Source organism: Panthera tigris, chromosome E3 (assembly GCF_018350195.1).
Source record: "Panthera tigris isolate Pti1 chromosome E3, P.tigris_Pti1_mat1.1, whole genome shotgun sequence".
Classification (NCBI taxonomy): Eukaryota; Metazoa; Chordata; class Mammalia; order Carnivora; family Felidae; genus Panthera; species Panthera tigris.
Genome location: NC_056675.1, coordinates 26333725 through 26352074, shown reverse-complemented (window position 1 = coordinate 26352074; position 18350 = coordinate 26333725). Strand labels below are relative to the sequence as shown.

The 18350-nt window shown below is 43.7% G+C and overlaps 1 protein-coding gene across 2 annotated transcripts in view; it reads left to right on the top strand.

Moving 5' to 3' along the window:
- The window catches only part of TMC5 (transmembrane channel like 5), a 71753-nt gene that overhangs the window by 38255 nt on the left and 15148 nt on the right, over window positions 1-18350 (top strand). For both annotated transcript variants that reach the window (XM_007087308.3, XM_007087309.3), the window contains 9 exons: window positions 171-258; window positions 730-978; window positions 4644-4795; window positions 6524-6668; window positions 8073-8228; window positions 11367-11518; window positions 13887-13965; window positions 14738-14835; window positions 16509-16604. In XM_007087308.3, coding sequence (XP_007087370.2) covers window positions 171-258; window positions 730-978; window positions 4644-4795; window positions 6524-6668; window positions 8073-8228; window positions 11367-11518; window positions 13887-13965; window positions 14738-14835; window positions 16509-16604 — 1215 coding nt within the window. The remainder of the gene's footprint in view (window positions 1-170; window positions 259-729; window positions 979-4643; window positions 4796-6523; window positions 6669-8072; window positions 8229-11366; window positions 11519-13886; window positions 13966-14737; window positions 14836-16508; window positions 16605-18350) is intronic.

Sequence of the window (18350 nt, the reverse complement as noted above, 5' to 3'; positions counted from 1 at the left end):
TATTGTCTTTCCCTTCCAACTAGGATATCTTCTCCATGAGGCAGGGAAATCATTCTCTTTGTCTCACTACCTGGGTTGTGCCTAGTACACCATAGACACTCAGTAAATATTTGGGGAATGCAGCAATTACGGCATTGGTATCTCTCCCTTTCTTCTGGCATTCCCCACAGGAAAATGGTTGACAAAGAGAAAAGTAAGCAATCCCACCGTATCCTTGAGCTCAACTGCTGTGCTCAGTGTCTGAACTCCATTTCACGGGTAAGAGGCCTTTATTGCAGTCAACAAAATGGGCATGATAAGGGGTAAAAAGGTACCCCTTGCAGAGTGGGACGAAAGGTACCCAAGGGGAAGAGGAACCAAAATTCAGGGCTGTTTCATTGAAAGCCATAGAAATTGGGTTGGTCTAGGTGCAGAGAAACCAGGTGGGCATGCCAAGGTGTATAAGAGGTTGCTGAGTTATTTGGACAGCATAGCTATTGTGAACGTCACCTTCAACAGCAAACCTGGGATATAGGAGAATAATATAGGAGAATAATAATAGGAGAATAATAGCACTCACCTGGAAGAGTGGCCTGTCAGATTAAATGAGATAACGTTTGCAAACACGCTGAGCGCATGCCTGGCACGTTATAACGCTCTGAAAATAGTGGCCGTTTTTGCTAGGATGGGACCTGCTCATAGGTGTTTGTTGAGTGACTGTCTACCACATGCTTTGTGCCCCTACCCCAGGCTTACCGTAGATCTAAGAACAGCCTGTCAGAACTGCTCAGTTACATCAGCCTATGGCAGAAGACGTTCAAGGTCATTGGAGGCAAGTTTGGAACGAGCGTCCTCTCTTATTTTAACTTTCTGAGGTGGCTTTTGAAGTTCAACATTTTCTCGTTCATCGTGACCTTCAGCTTCATCATCATCCCTCAGTTTACTGTGCCTGAAAAGAACACCCTCCAATTCACCGGATTGGAATTTTTCACTGGGGCGGTAGGTTCTCCCATTTCCCCCCACCTGGAAATCCACCACCTCAGAAACCCCCAGATGTACCTTCCAGACCCCTCGTTTTCCCTGGGAGTCAACTGATAGGGAAAGTGGGACTTTGAAATGTGTTTTTTTTTTTCCCTAAAAGTAACATATACACAACACAGGAGACTTTCTGTCTCTAGAGGTAATCATATTAATAGTTTGTGTTGTTCACTGTCTCCTTTTCTGTGCACACACGGACACATGTATATGTGTACGTATACATCCCTTTCTTCTGTTTCCACTTTCTTTTGTTTTTTAACAAAAGATGAATCATTCACATATACCACCTATGACTCACTTTCTTTCATCTGCTTTGTGGTGGATATGTCATATTGGTGTTTGTAGAGCTACCTTTTTTTTCTTTTTTCTTTTTCTTTGTACAAAATACAATGCTCCTTTTAAAGTTCCTACTGTAAATTTTTTGAAAAATGTTTATTTATTTTTGAGAGACAGAGAGAGCAGGGGAGGGGCAGAGACAGAGGGGGGGAAAGTTGCTACTGTAAAAGAGAGAAAATTAGGTGAAGGTCCACATTAGTCTTCTTCCCTTGTCTAATGGCCTAGCTTAGAGCCTATCTTTGTCCACTGTTTTTCTTCCTTCTTCTTTCCTAAAGAAAACAGGATACTACAGGTTTTTGCAACATTTTTTTGTTTTACTATGTATCTTGAGCATCTATATAGATCCACAGTACTCTTTTTTTTTTTTTAAATATTTATTTATTTTTGAAAGAGAGAGCATGAGTGGGGGAGGGGTAGAAGAGAGCGAAACACAGAATCCGGAGCAGGCTCCAGGCTCTGAGCTGTCAGCGCAGAGTTGGAGTCAGGGCTCGAACTCACTAGTTGTGAGATCATGACCTGAGCAAAAGTCGGACACTTAACCGACTGAGCCACCCAGGTGTCCCAGTCCATAGTATTCTTTTTAACAGCAGCTATAATTTGTTTACCCATCTCCCTATTGACACTTATAGCCCCTGCCTTGTGAGTTTACCTTCTAGAAGAGATTTCTGCCACTAGCATTCTGTAGACCAGGGACTGACAAACTATAGCTGGGGCCAAATCTGGCCTGCCGCCTAGTGTTGTACAGCCAATGAACTAAGATTGGTTTCTACATTTTTAAATGGTTGAAAAAAAATCAAAACAGGGATGACATTTTGTGAAACATGAAAATTATACGTGAAATTCAAATTTGTGTCCATAAATAAAGTCCTTCTGGAACTCGGTCACATCCATTTGTTTAGGTGTCTGTGATGCCTTCCTGCTACGGTGGCCGAGTGGAGTTGTTGCTATAGCTACCAAGCCAGATATTTATTATCTAGCTCTTCACAGAAAAAATTTGCCGACTCTTGAAGTAGAATGTTCAAAATCAAGTTCTCCCATTTATCTTTTTAAATTTCTTTTTCTGTTAAAAATTCTCCCTTGTGTTAAGTGCATTAAGTAAGAATTATTATTATGTAAATTTCTTCCTCATTTACTTTCATTCTCCTTGTTGTGATGTATATTTTTAATTTAATTAACTTATTTTTTAGGGCTTTGTTTTTATTTTTATTTAAAAAAATTTTTTTTAACATTTACTTATAATTGAGAGACAGAGAGACACAGAGCATGAGCAGGGGAGGGGCAGAGAGAGAGCGAGACACAGAATCTGAAGCAGGCTCCAGGCTCTGAGCTGTCAGCACAAAACCTGATGCGGGGCTCGAACTCAAAAACTGCGAGATCATGACCTGAGCCGAAATCGGATGCTTAACCGACTGAGCCATCCAGGTGCCCCTAGGGCTTTATTTTTTAAAGATTATTTACTTATTTTGAGATGAAGTACAAACAGGTGAGGGGCAGAGAGAGAGAGAATCCCAAGCAAGGCTCCATGCTGTCAACACAGAGCTGGATGCAGGGCTCGAACCCATGAACCGTGAGATCATGACCTGAGCTGAGATCAAGAGTTGGATGCTTAACTGAGCCCCCCAGGCACCCTGATCTATATTTTTATATTTGTATATATGTAACATTTTATTATGAAAAAATTCAAACATACAGGAAATAAAGAGTAGTAAATGAACACTCATATGCCTACTATGCAGGTTTCTAAATTGTTAAAGTTTAACCACATTGTTTTATCTTACTATTTTTTGTAAGCATTTCACAGTAAATTACAGACATTAGGACATTTTACTCCAAATTTCTTCAACATGCATCTTTGCGAAATAAGGACACTTTCTGCAGTTATCACACCTAGCAAAATTAAAAATATCATTCAAAATCCAGACTATATTCAAATCTTCCCAGTGGTCCCCAAAGCTTGTTTGTTCAGACCAGGATCCAATTAAAGCCCCAGTTTGCATTCAGTTACTTTTTCTCTGAATTCGCAATTAATCTAGAATGATCTCTCCAGGAGCGCCTGGGTGGCTCAATCAGTTAAGCAGCCAACTTCAGCTCAGGTCATGATCTTACAGTCCATGAGTTTGAGCCCCGCATCAGGCTCTGTGCTGACAGCTTGGAGCCTGGAGCCTGCTTCAGGTTCTGTGTCTCCCTCTGTCTCTGCCCCTCCCCTGCTCATGCTCTGTCTCTGTCTCAAAAATAAATAAAAACATTAAAAAAAAATTTTTTTTAATAAAAAATAAGAAAAAAAGAATGATCTCTCCAGACACAGCCCTCTCTTTTCTTGACATTGGCTTGTTGCAGAAACCAGGCCAGTTGTTATACAAACTCCAACATCCTACCTTGTGGAATCAATTGTTTCCTTATAGTCTCTCTGACTTGTTCCTCTGGCCCGTGTTTCCTGTAAATTGCAATTTAGACCTAACAGCTTGATTTGTTTCATATCAAACATGTTTGACTATAATACTTAACATGGTCATGTTAAGATGACAGAGGCCCATCATGGTTGGCTGTCCTGGTTTTAGTCATGCTTTGCTTGGTCACTGGGTTCAGGTGGTGACAGCTGGGTCCCTCCACTGTAAGGAGGGTTTGAGAGTCCTTTCCCAACTCAAAGAGCCTAGTGATAGGGGCGCCTGGGTGGCTTGGTCGGTTGAGTGTCCGACTTCGGCTCAGGTCATGATCTCACAATCCGTGAGTTCGAGCCCCGCGTCGGGCTCTGTGCTGACAGCTCAGAGTCTGGAGCCTGTTTCAGATTCTGTGTCTCCCTCTCTCTGTGACCCTCCCCCGTTCATGCTCTGTCTCTCTCTGTCACAAAAATAAATAAAAAAACAAAAACAAAAACAAAAAAACAAAGAGCCTAGTGATAAAACGACTATTTTTTTTTAAAATGTTTATTTATTTTTGAGACAGAGGGAGACAGAGGGAGACAGAGCGCGAGTGGGGGAGGGGCAGAGAGAGAGGGAGACACAGAATCCGAAACAGGCTCCAGGCTCTGAGCTGTCAGCACAGAGCCCGATGCCGGGCTCGAACCCATGAGCTGTGAGATCATGACCGGAGCCGAAGTCAGACTCTTAACTGACTGAGCTACCCAGGTGCCCCCAAACATCTATGTTCTCAGTGACCTTGGGTGCCCTGCCAACAAAATGTCGAAACTGACTGATGCAAGTTTCTTGCAGATGGAAAAGGTGAAGGGTGCTGACCATTGTCATTGTTTTCTCAAGAGACCCACCTGACCTCTGGCTTCTTGCCTCTTTCAGGGTTATTTTCAGGACACGGTGATGTACTATGGCTTTTACACCAACTCTACGGTCCAACACGGGAGCAGTGGGGCACCCTACAACATGCAGCTGGCCTACATCTTCACAACCGGAGCGTATTTGATCGTCTGTTTTTTCAGTTTGCTATTTAGGTATGGAGTATCTGCATTTCTCGATCCTCAGCTCATTTTGGATTTAGGTAAAATTCAAGAGACTCAAAAGTTCCCCAGGAAACAGTTTCTCTCCAATTTTGACTTTCTATTGCTGTCTGAGCATTCCCGTTTTGTAACACAAACTGTAAGTTTGGATAAAGAAGAGAGGTTTTTGTGTGCTTTCAGGGAAATTGGTCAGTCTGAAAATAGGGATGCAGTGACCCCACTAGTTATATGGAAGGAAGGGCATGGATAGGCAATTGTCCCTTGACAACTGTCAAAGAGGAGGTACAGATGTTCAACCTTTGTATTCGTTTTCCTAGGTCTTCCTAGGACCTTTCCTCGGTCTTCCATAACAACGTACCACAGACGGGGTTGCTTAAACAACAGAAATATATCTTCTCAAGTTCTGGAGGCTAGAAGTGTAAGATCAAGGTCCTGGCAGGGTTGGTTTCTTCCGAGGCCTCCCTGTGGCTTATAGATGCCTGCCTTCTCACCGTGACCTAACAGGGTCTTTCTCAGTGCATGTCTGAGTCCTAATCTTCTCTTCTTATAAAGACACCAGTCATATTGGATGAGGGCCCGCCTTGATGACCTCATTTTAACGTAATTGCCTCTATAAAGATCTTATCTGCAAATACTGTTGCTTTCTGAAGGTTAGGGGGTTAGGGGTTAGGCTCTCAGCATAGGAGTTTTTAGGGTGTATAGTTCAGCCTAAAACAACCTCACTGCCAGCACACAATTCAGAGTAAAATGAGATTTCGTTTTGTCCTATCAAACCAGGAAAAGTTTCTAAAGCTACTGTTAGTGGTGGCAAATTTTGGAAAGGTATTGACTCAGCACTTTTTACATGCCAGGCTCAGTGCTGAGTGCTTCCTCGGCTGATTTCACTGAGTCCTGCTGACGTCTCCATGATATTAGCATCTGCCTTTATCAAGTGCTTACTGTTATAACCACTACATTGATTCTTGTGGCTGGCTGAACAATTCCCCCGCCTCCCAAAGATGTCCAAGTCCTAATCCCCAGAACCCGTGAATATCTTACTTTACCTGGCAAAAGGGACTTTGTAGATGAGACTGAGTTAAGGATCTTAAAATGGGCCAGTTAATCATAAGGGTCCTTGTAAGTGGGAGGCAGGAAGGTCAAGGTCAGACAGAATGGAAGCTGCAGCTCTCCTGGCTTTGAAGACAGGAGGGACCATCAGCCAAGGAATGCAGGCAGCCTCTAGAAGCTGGAAGAGGCAGGGAAACACATTTCCTGCTAAAGGATAGGAAGGAACACAGCTCTGCTGACACCTTCATTTTAGAAACATTTTCCGATTTCTGACTTCCAGTAAGAGAATAAGTAGACATGTGTTGTTTTAAGCCACGTAAGTTTGGGACAGTTTGGTACAGCAGCTAGAGGAAACTAATACAACTCTCATATAAGCTCTGTGGGTGGGTACTATTATTATCCCCGTTATATAGATGTGGAAACTGAGGCTCATTGCAGTTAAAATAACAAAGATCTCCCAGCTGGCAATCCAAGATTATAAGACAGACCTATGAGATCTTGAAGCCAGTGCTCTTAACCATTATGTTTGTGATCACACTGTTCCAGTAGAACCTGAGGTTGACTGTTCCACAGTGCCTGTCACTGTTAATGGTAGGACTCCCCTTTGTTTAATTCCTGCACTCCCCAATGCCTGTTTCAATAACGCTTGAGTATTTTGGTTTCTGCCTTCCCTAGCATGGCCAGGAATTTCCGGAACAACTTTATTAACCCTCACATCTACTCCAGAGGCATCACTAAACTTATTTTCTGCTGGGACTTCACCATCACTCATGAAAGAGCTGTCAAGTTGAAACAGAAGAATCTTAGCACGGAGATAAGGGTAAGGCAGGCTTGCTTTACACAACACCTTCCCACAGCTAAGTTCCTTTACTATGTGTGTAACTTTTCTTTTTTTTTTTTAATTAAAAAATGTAATTTATGAAAGAGAGAGCATACATGCGAGCTGGGGAAAGACAGAGAGAGGGAGACAGAGGATCTGAAATGGGCTGTGTACAGACAGCAGAGAGCCTGATGCGGGACTTGAACCCATGAACCATGTGATCATGACCTGAGCTGAAGTTGGATGCTTAACCAGCTGAGTCTAGAGACTTTTTATTTTTTTTAATGTTTATTTATTTTTGAGAGAGAGACGCACAGACTATGAGCGGGGGAGAGGCAGAGAGGGAGACACGGAATCTGCAGCAGGCTCCAGGCTCTGAGCTGTCAGCACAGAGCTTGATGTGAGGCTTGAACCCACAAACTACAAGGTCATGACCTCAGCTGAAGTCAGACGCCTAACTGACGGAGCCACCCAGGCACCCCATATCTAGACTTTTTCGATTGTCACAGTTAGGGGGAGGGTGCTACTGGATGTTGCTAAACATTCTGCTGTGCACAGGAGAGTTGTCACAATACAGAATTACTGGCTGAAAATGTTAATAATGCCGAGGGTGAGAAACCCTGGTCTATAGGAAAAAACTTACTAAAAAGAAAGAAAAGAGAGAGAGAGAGAAAAAAAACCCAGAAACAAATATACCCAACCCCAGACTCTTTTTTTTTTTTAATTTTTTTTTTTTAACGTTTATTTATTTTTGAGACAGAGAGAGACAGAGCATGAACAGAGGAGGGTCAGAGACAGGGAGACACAGAATCTGAAACAGTCTCCAGGCTCTGAGCTGTCAGCCCAGAGCCTGACGCGGGGCTCGAACTCACGGACTGCTAGATCATGACCTGAGCCGAAGTCGGCCGCTTAACTGACTGAGCCACCCAGGCGCCCCCCAACCCCAGACTCTTAAATATAGAGGACAAACTGGATGTTGCTAGAGGGGACGTGGGTGGAGGGGTACATAATAGGAAAAAAAAAAGAGGGAGAATAATTTGTAAGCAAAGAGGCTTTGACAAGAGGTTTGAAGATGTTAAATTCATTGGTGTAGATACCCAGCCTTGTTCTTCAAAAAAGATTTTCTTGACACCTCAAAGTGCTTTCCTCAAGAGCACAGTCCCACTCTGTTGGGCCTGTTTCTCTAAGATGGAAAAGGTGTTTGGCACAGTGATAGAGGTTCTTGGTCCATTTGAGATTTCCCCATGGGTCTCTCATAGTCCACGTCCATCATGAACTTCCCCCTTTCTCTCTCCTGTGGATCTGGGGTGGGTTGTGTCTCAGAGTGGCTGAGATTCACCTGCTGAGTCTTTGCTAACAGGCGATAGGGTACTGTGGGCTGACCTGACTTCCTTGTGTGTATAGGAAAACCTGTCAGAAATCCGTCAGGAGAACGTCAAGTTAACGCTCAATCAGCAGCTGATCCACGTGTTGGCCCACCTGGCAGCCTGGGTCATCTCTACTGGAGTGGCCATTGCCTGCTGCGTAGCTGTTTATTACTTGGCTGAGAACAACTCAGAGGTAACCAGAGGGGCAGGAACACTGGGGGCCAGAGCACAAAACCAGGTGAAGGGATGAGATACTGGAGGGAGGTGGTATGGAGCTGCTACTGAACTCAGACTCTGTGGCGGGCAGCACTGGCATCAGCCGGAAGCTTGTGAAAAAATGCAGAATCTTGTGTCCCTGCCTGGGCTCACAGCCTCAGAATCTGTATCCTGACAATGCCCCCTGGTGATGTGTATGCACGCTTCAGAGTAAGAAGCTCTGGGTCCGTGGAGAGATGGGAACTTTGGGCAGCAGACGTGGGATTAAGTTTTGGTTTCTTCCTTTATTATTATATTCCTAACACCTCCCACTGCCCCTGGCACTGAGCAGACACTCCATGTGTTGTGATCTGATGGACTCTGGTGAGCCATTTAACCTTTCTGAGCTCTGGATTCCTCACTTGCAAACCAGGAATGATCGTACCTGGCTTTGTAGGTGTGTGGTCAGGACTAGAAAAAAGTTTTGTGAAGAGTCTACTCCGTGCCCAGTATTGTGACTAATAAAGGAATATTACCTTTTTTTTTTTTTTTTTTTTTTTTTGCAAATGATATAAACTCTGAGACTAATTTGCTGGATGGTCTGGGCAAAGTACTGTTTTTCTGTAGGTTTAAGCTTTTCCCCTGGAAATAGAACTAATTGTAGCCAGTTTGCCGACCTCTAGAATTGTGGTACAGGTTGGTCGGATTATTTCACTTTCTTTAATGACTTCCTATTTTTACCCTCGATATAAATTTATCCTCCATGGCATGATCGACAGGTCTTGTATGATCTGATCACTGCCCACATCTCTAGCTTCAACACCCCACAACTACCCATATCCTACACTAGCAACACTAAATGGTGTGTCCACAGTTCCCTGAGCACACCATGTGTTTCCTTTTCTCTCGGTAGGAAAACATGCAGTTCATTCTCTACCCAACCTGCCCTAATTCCCTCATTGGGCAAATTCCTCCTCCTCCTCCTCCTCCTCCTCCTCCTCCTCCTCCTCCCCCTCCCCCTCCTCCCCCCCCTCCTCTTCCTCCTCCTCTTCCTCCTCCTCTTCCTCCTCCTCCTCCTCCTCCTCCTCCTCCTCCTCCTCCAGACCTCAGCATGGTGCCGTATCCTCAGCAAATTTTCTCTCACCCCCACCACCCTCACTAGACTGTGTTGGGCGCTCCTGACTCTGCAAGCTTTCCCTGTGCTCTTGTCATGTGTGGTATTGAAAATGCCTGTTTATGCAGGTATCTTTACGTATCTTCAAAAGATAGTAGCTGGGCTCCAGGCCCAATATTTGACACATAGTAGGTGCACAACCAAATGGATGAACAAGTGAAGGAGAAGCCAGCAAGAAAATGGGTGTGGGATTATATAACACTAAGAGTTTGCCATTAACCATGTTGAGATGTGCCCTCAAATAGGGGAAATTAAGTCTCAGTGCTTAAGGGCCTGGCAATGCCTACCCAGGATAGAAACTGTGACCAGGCAGCTGTAGGCATAAAGAAGCCTTCTGAGTTTCTTCTCCACGCCCACCTGAAGTGAAGGAGGGCAGCTAAGGAGGTGAGGAGGCAGAAGTGGAGCCTATTGTTTGAACATCTGCTCTATGCCAGGCAGGAGCAACCCTTTGTACAACTCTAGGGGTCACATTCATGGGCAGCTACAATCTTCTGTGAATGATGTCTCACCTATGTTGTTGAGGGGCCAGACCTGGCCTTATTTGGTTTCATTCAATTCTTTTATTTTTATTTATTTACTTTAATGTTCATTTATTTTTGAGAGAGCGCAAGCGGGGGAGGGGCAGAGAGAGGGGGACAGAGGATCTGAAGCGGGCTCTGCGCTAACAGGCTGACAGCAGCAAGCCCGACGTGGGGCTCGAACTCGGAAACAGGAGATCATGACCTGAGCTGAAGTCTGCCGCTCAACTGACTGAGCCACCCAGGCGCCCCAATTCTTTTATTGTTTTTAATTAGGGCATCAACTGAGAGAGAAAAAGAGAAAGAGAGAGAGAGAACATGCACTTATGTGTGCATGAATAGGGGAGAGGAAAAAAGAGAGGGGGAGAGAGAATCCCAGGCAGGCTTCACGCTGTCAGTGCAGAGCCCGACTCTGAGCTTGATCTCATTCTCATGAACCATGAGATGATGACCTGAGCCAAAATCGAGTCAGAAGCTTAATCGACTGAGCTACCCAGGCGCCCCTCATTTAATTCTTGCAATGACTCTGTGGGTCACATGATAATCTCCCCATCACACAGACAGGAAAAGAGGCCCAGGGAAGCTATGCATCTGGCTTCAGACCTTATAGCTCATAAGCATGGGAGAGGGGACAACATTTGAACCCAGGTTACCTTGGCTACAAAAATACTTCCAAAAGTGCAAGTGGGGCTTTTGAAACCACCCAGAGATAAAGGGAGGCAGGGTCAGGCCTAGGGGTGGGAAGGAGGTAGTGTGAGACAGAAGATAAATCCACTGGAATCCCTGACTCCAAGGATTCCTGGCTGAGGGCAGCCTTCACCCCACTCCAAACCAAGTGCCAGGGTGTTACATCCACATGAAGGAAGGGGGTGCCTCTTTGGACCTCATAGGAAGGTGTGCCATGGGCTAACAGAGGCTCCCTTTCCCCTGATTCAGCACCCAAGAAAAGCCTGGTGAAAATGAATAGGGCCACGCAGGAGACAGGCGGAGAAAGTCTGCAGCGCTCAATACCCTTGTACTATAGCTTCCGCGGATTCAAGCTTTTGCTCCAACAGCCAGGAAACACATTCTCATTGCTGCAGACCTCTTGCTAAGGACAGTAAAGTCACAGAATGGCTGTTTTGAGTTCAGGCCCCTGAGTCAGATGAACCCAGTTCAAATCTGCCTCGGTGACCCCAGGCAAGCATTTTTACCTCTCTGAGCCTCCATTTGCCAGTCAGTCTATTAATACCCACCTGCTGGGCTGTAGTGAGAATTAAACGTGATCACGTGATCACGTGGGTAATGCTGGGCGCAGGGTAAGTGCTCAATAACCCGTAGCGTACGAGCTAACCCTAGAGGGGCTACCACTGGGGTTTCCCCATTGTGTGGGGTCTTCTGCGTGAGGCAGAGAGGAGTTCCGTGCACGCTTGGCATCTCGATTCTTTCCCTGCATCCCCTGTAGTTCCTGAAGAACCACCAGAACCCTGGAGCAGTGCTGTTACTGCCTTTCCTCGTGTCCTGCATCAATCTGGCAACGCCACGCCTCTACTCCCTGTTCAGGCTGGTGGAGAGGTATGAGACGCCGAGGCGCGAAGTCTACATCCTCCTCATCCGGTAGGTGTGTCTGCCACGCCCACCACCAGCCTGTATTTCCAGGGAGGGAAGTGAGGTGGGAGCTACAGAGGGCTATGCTCAAGTACCAGAGTTCTGTTTTCCAGAAAGGATTTCAAGAATAAAGTATGTTTGTATGGGGTGGGTTAATAGCCATAAAATCCAAAACGCTCTCAGGTATACAATTAAGTACATCAGTCTTTTGCTCAGAGTAATAGCTTACCTTTCCAAATTGCTATCGGCCTGAGGATTTTCATAGTTTTTCTCAGTTATGAGATGTACAGATGTTCATGTTGTATACTGCAGAAGGGTGCCTGGCTGATGAGTTGTGTAGGCACTGAAATTCATCTAGCGTTTGCATTAGTCAAGCTGTGAGCCTTGGTAGCCACTGCCTCAGCTGGGAGAAAGAGGTGCATTAAAAAAAAATTTTTTTAATGTTTACTTATTTTTGAGGTAGAGAGAGAGAGAGCACAAGTAGGGAGGGGCAGAGGGAGAGGGACACACTGAATCTGAAGTAGCCTCCAGGCTCTGAGCTGTCAGCACAGAGCCCAACACGGGGCTTGAACTCGTGAACCACTAGATCATGACCTGAGTCGAACTTGGATGCTTAACTGACTAAGCCACCCAGGAGCCCCAAGAGATGCATTTTTGTAATTCAGGCACCCAAATGGAGGTAGAGGGGGTGCTTCTGGCAATTAGTTGGCTGGGAGGGGGTGCCTTTTTGTGCTAGAGGTGACCCCAAGATTTCGATAAACAAAGCATAAAACAACCCAAATTTTGTCCTTGCTCCTTCCTGGCTGGTTCCCTGACCAGTTCCTGTTTATGGTGTTTATGACAACAGGTCAGTACAATGTAGACTGAGTTTCTTTACTGATCAGTTCCAGAGCCCTTGCCTTCTATGGCCTGGGAGATCTGGCTCCTGGCCAGCTCTCCAACTTCATCTGGAGAATTTGGATGAAGAGGTGGTTAGACATGTATGCTCAGTGGGCCATTTTGAACCAATAAATTTGCTCTTTGTGTTTTTCTGATCATTTAAGAGTTTAGTTGTCTTTTAATATACATCAGCCCTTTGTACAGCTTCAACAAAATATTCAAAATCTTTGCATGAAGAGAAAATGGGAACTCTCAGAAATACACGGTTCTTTTTGATCTGAGATGAGATTTTTCTCAGCGTAGAAGAGTGTGTTTTCAAGTTTAACTTGAAGCTACACTGCAATAAAGGTCTCCTGATGTGTTAATCCAGTAGACAGTGAGGGTGTATCACAGGCTAGGCACTAGGCAAGAGATTGGGGATCTGGCACTGAGAAAGATCTAGTGCCCTTCCTTCATGGAACTTCAGAGTCTAACACAAAGGTTCTCAACCTTCAGCATACATCAGAATTACCTGAAAGGATTTCTTGGTCCTGTCTCCAGGGTTTCTGATTCAGTGGTTCTAGGGTGGGGCCTGAAAATTTGCCTTTCTAGCAGGTTTGCGGACGAGGCTGATGCTGCTGGTTCAGAGGACACACTTTGAGAACCCCTGGTCTAGTGGCACACAGTTCTTGGCACACCAGGGCTGACGCCCTATTAAAACCAGCAGCTATTGACTTTGGCAAAGTGACTAGGCTTAAGAGATGGTCCCCAGTTTCAGTCTTTGTCATGGCCCTCACAAGCTGTGTGCCCTTGGACACATTGTGTCATCGCTGAACTTCAGTGTCCTCATCAGTAAGATAGACATAAAAATTCTATCTACCTGATGACAGAGTTGTAGAAAGTAAGAATGGCAGCAAAATTGTAAACATTAAGCTGTGAAGATTAAGGTGATTTAGTGAGGTTCTTAGCACAATGTACTGCCCATGCTCAGCACCCAATTAAAAGTAAGTACATTTATTATTACTACAATGAGAAGCGAAATCAGATAGTTTGGAATGCACTGAAAGAGGGTATATCAGTTGAAATAAGTTAGGTTTTGCTGCAGTAACAAACATCCCCTATCTCCCTAATCTCAGTGGCTTCGAACACAAAGATTTAGTTCTTGTTCATATTATGTGTCCATTGTGGATGGCAGGTGGTTTTGGTCATGTCATTCGTGCAGGGATCCAGGCTGACAGCAGCAACCATCTCAAATATTGCTGATGGCCATTCCAGACGGAAGACAGTGAATTCCGGAGAGCCTCGCTGGCATTTCAGTGCTCCAGCCTAGAATGATGCAAAGTGACACACATCACTTCTGCTCACAAATTACTTGCCAGAACTAGCCATATTGGCCCCAGTCAAACCACACGGGAGCGGGAATTTCAGTCCTACCATGTGACCAAAAGGAATTATTAGCAAACAGTACTAATGACTGTCATGGAAGGTAACAATAGTTGTTTTCTCTTCTGTTATTTAGAAACATCTTTCTGAAAATATCAATCATTGGAATTCTTTGTTACTATTGGCTCAACATTGTGGCCCAGGCTGGTGAAGAGGTGAGATTTCTGTGCTGTTCTGCCTTGAGTTTTTTTCTTAACCTTTGAATACAGGGAGGAAGTGAATTTCTCTGGTTTCTCAGAATTTCTACTCATGATCTTAGAGTTGATATAATATTCTTCCTTCCATCCATCCACCCATCCATCCACCCATCCATCCATCCATCCATCCATCCATCCATCCATCCATCCATCCTTGGGCTGTGCACTCAAAACATCCCTCTCCTCGTTCAACCAAATCTAAAAGCTCCCGGTCCATCAGTTCATAGCACTGACTTCCTGCAGAGGTAATTGATCACCAGTTTCATGAACTAAGTCAGCCTTCCAATTTGTGCCAGCCTGCTAAACCTCTAAGCCACTTTCTTAGTCAAATAAGTATTAATGGATTTTCATAAGGTTAATAAACAAAGAGTAAAGGCATTGTTGCCATTGATGCCTTCTGCTAGCCCTGGCTGAGAAATGGCATCCAGAGGGCATAGGACAGGGATGAAAAGTTTTAAGAGGAGAGATAGTGAGAAGGGAAAGTTTGGGGTGCACGTGGAGGGCAAGCCTTAATGGGGGAAAAGCAACACAGAAAGGGAATAAACACCCTTGAAACCAAACTCAACAAATTAATGGTGTGTCACTGCCCAGAGTGGGTCTGCTTTTCTGGATGTACAAGGACCCAGTCACATTGGCCAGCAACCATGTCCTAATGAGTGTAGGGTGCCAGAAGGGCACTGGGCAGAACCAACAGCCCCTTCCCACATCCTGACTCTTGTTTACCTTACAGTGTTGGGAAACTCTCATTGGCCAGGAAATCTACCGGCTCCTTCTGATGGATTTTGTATTCTCTTTAGCTGATTCCTTACTGGGGGAATTCCTGAGGAGGTAAATATTTATCAGCCTTGAGTCATTAGTACCTGATGTTGGAACCAGAGCCAGAGTCTTGGCTGAGCCAGAAGTATGGGTATCCCTTACGCTTACTATAGTTAGTTAGCACATAAGCATCCCTTATTTATTTCAAGTATGCACTGTGACAAGTCTGCCTGTTGTTCTTTGGGACGTTGCTTGCTTCTGAAATTAACTAAAATTTCACTTTGATCTGACAGTCCTGTTGTGCAAGTTCATTCAGCTAACCCTTTACAAACTTCTCTTGAGATAAAGACATTACTGGATGCAAAACATAGAAAGTGAAAGTCTGAGAACTTTCCACCACAGATCATTTTAATTGTAGTGTATATTCTTCCAGATTTTTCTGTGCACATATTGCTTTGTGTGTGTGACTGTATTATATAGTTTCAAAGATAAAAATTGGGTCATGCTGAAAATCATTGTGGACTTTGCTCTTATTCTTTTTAACATTATGCTGTGGCATCTTTCTATGACGACACCTATAGATTTATCTCATGATCCATTTAATTGACTTTGATTCATGTGCTAATTGTGATTTTAGACACCAGGTGTACAGAACTGAGGCAGTGTTGTCATTGGCCCATGTATAGTCCTCTTCTATTGATCTGTTCATTTATGTGTTAATAATACGATGTCTATAACATAACATGTCTATATTCCTTATAGACATGTACATATTTCTGTAAGCTGCCCCAGTGATAAGATAGCATAACACAATAATGATTCTTTCCTCAGGGGGTAGGTTGCGTGCCCTATTTCTACACTCAGTCTGCCCAAACTCACTTTTATTACAGCCTCTGTCCAAGGTCTAGATGTAGAAGTTAGGAGGTTTTTTGTTTTGTTTGTATCTTTGACGGCATTTTTTTCTTTTTATTATTAGCATCCTCTCTGTCTCAAGTTTCCTCAGGATAAATGGAGATCTTGGTTTCCTCTTGTGGATTTAGAAAATGGGGAAACCCTATTAATCTGATAGCAGTAACCAAACATGGAAAACTTTTCCATTTAGGGGGGTTAGGAAATGCTGAGTTACCTGGTCCTGAAAAAACAGGTTTAACAAGCAAAGAGTGATAATAGGTAGGATAATTTTAATAATTATCTCATTTATATAATATCTATTGTTAACTTATAGTTAACTATCTATTTAAATAATATATGGGATAACTTAAATAATGGTCTCTAGAATTTTTAAAAAAATCTTTATTTATTTTGGGAGAGAGAGTCCACACACAACCAGGGAAGGGGCAGGGAGAGAGAGAGAGAGAGAGAGAGAGAGAATGAGAATCCCAAGCAGGCTCTGCACTGTCAGCACAGACATCGACACCAGGCTCTTACTCACGAACTGTGAGATGATGATGTGAGCCGAAATCAAGAGTCAAACGTTCAACCAACTGAGCCACCCAGGCGGCCCTAGAATTTTGTAAACCACTTCAGCAGTACCTCTGCTCAAATGCATTGTGATAGTTCCATTTTCCCTCCATTCCTTCAATTCTTTCTTCAAAAATACACTTACACTTGGAACTTTTCAAAAATTTGCAAAAGAACTTATGACTTTATTCCAAACTGGTGATGCTCTACTTTGTTGATTGTGAGGAATCTTCTGAAGGAAAGGTTTGATGGTTGGGGCACTAAACTCATCGATGTTTTCACAGACTCATTGGAATGCAGTTTCCAACGAGCCTTGGTTTACAGGAGTTTGACATCGCCAGGAACGTCCTAGAACTGATCTATGCACAAACTCTGGTGTGGTAAGTTTTGAGAATCTTTAGACTGACTCAGAAATATTTTCTAAGTGGGGATATTGTGGCTGTTTGTCACCCTTATGAGCACCTTTTAAAAATTGTGGTAGGAATATACATAATATAATGTTTATCATCTTAACTATTTTTAAATGTATGGTTCAGTAGTTGAATACATTCACATAGCTGTGCCACAGGTCTCCAGAACTCTTTTCATCTTGCAAAACTGAAACGCCATACCCATTAAACAAGAACTCCCCATTTCCTCCTTCCCCTACCCCGCTAGCAACCAGAATTCCATTTTCTGTCTTTCGGAGTTTGACTACTCTAGATACTTTATGTAAGTGGAATCACACACAATTTATCTTTTTGTGATTGGCTTATTTCATTTAGCATAATGTTCTTCAGGTTCATGCATATTGTAGCATGTATCAGCACTTCCTTCCTTTGTAAGGCTGAATAATATTCTGCTGTATGGATATACCACATGTTTATCCATTCACCCATGGGTGGACATTTGGGTTGCTTCTACCTCTTGGTTATTGTGAATAATGCAGCTATGATTATGGGTGTGCAAATATCTCTCTGAGACCCTGCTTTCAATTCTTTTTTTTTTACGCTTATTTTTTAGAGACAGAGACAGAGTGCCAGTGGGGAAGGGGCAGAGAGAGAGGGAGACACAGAATCCAAAGCAGGCTCCAGGCTGTGAGCTGTCAGCACAGATCCCAACGTGGGGCTCGAAATCGTAAACCACAAGATCATGACCTAAGCCAAAGTCAGATGCTTAACTGACTGAGCCACCCAGGCGCCCCTCAGTTCTTTTGGATATATACCCAGAAGTAGAATTGCTGGATTATATTGTACTTATGAGCACTCTTAAGTTTTTTGTTTTTTAATAAATGATGTGCATAAATCAGCTGATGTGGTAATAACAATATGGCTCCATTTATTGAGTGCTTACTTTGGCCAGGTTTTTGAGCCCTAGAAACCAAGCCCTCATACTATTGACCATTAATGAAGGTTCCAAAGGGAAATGTTAGCAGCAAGGGGGAAGAAGTTGCAATCAGAGATGGCCATTGTAATAATGGGTCTTTATGGTTTGTGTTAATAAATTGCAAATAAGCACAATTGAAAACACATGTATCTTTTCTTTTCTCCATGGAAATTATAGATTTAACCTCTGTGGGTTTTAGGAGAATGTTGCCTTTGATGATGAGCTTTAAAAGAAGGTAACAGGGGCGCCTTGGTGGCTCAGTCAGTTGGGCGGCCGACTTCTGCTCAGGTTATGATCTCACGATCTGTGAGTTCGAGCCCTGCATCGGCTCTGTGCTGACAGCTCAGAGCCTGTTTCAGATTCTGTGTCTCCCTCTCTCTGACCCTCCCCTGTTCATGCTCTGTCTCTCCCTGTCTCAAAAATAAATAAAAGGTTAAAAAAATTTTTTTTTAAATAAAAGAAGATAACAGGGTGACAGAAAGGCAATGTATGTTAGGGACAGTGGTAGAGATGAGGTGAGGTAAGTGTGTCCCAAACTTCAGCCTTTTGCACACCAGCCTGCCTATTTTTTGGCTTATCTACATATCACCGGTACTGGTTTTTACTTAGTATTATCTTTTATGTAGTTTGCCTTTTTAAAAATGTTTTATTTTTTATTTTTATTTTTTTTAATGGTTATTTATTTATTTTTGAGGGAGAGAGGTAGAGAGCACACAGGGGAGGAGCGGAGAGAGAGGAAGAATCCCATGCAGGCTCCATGC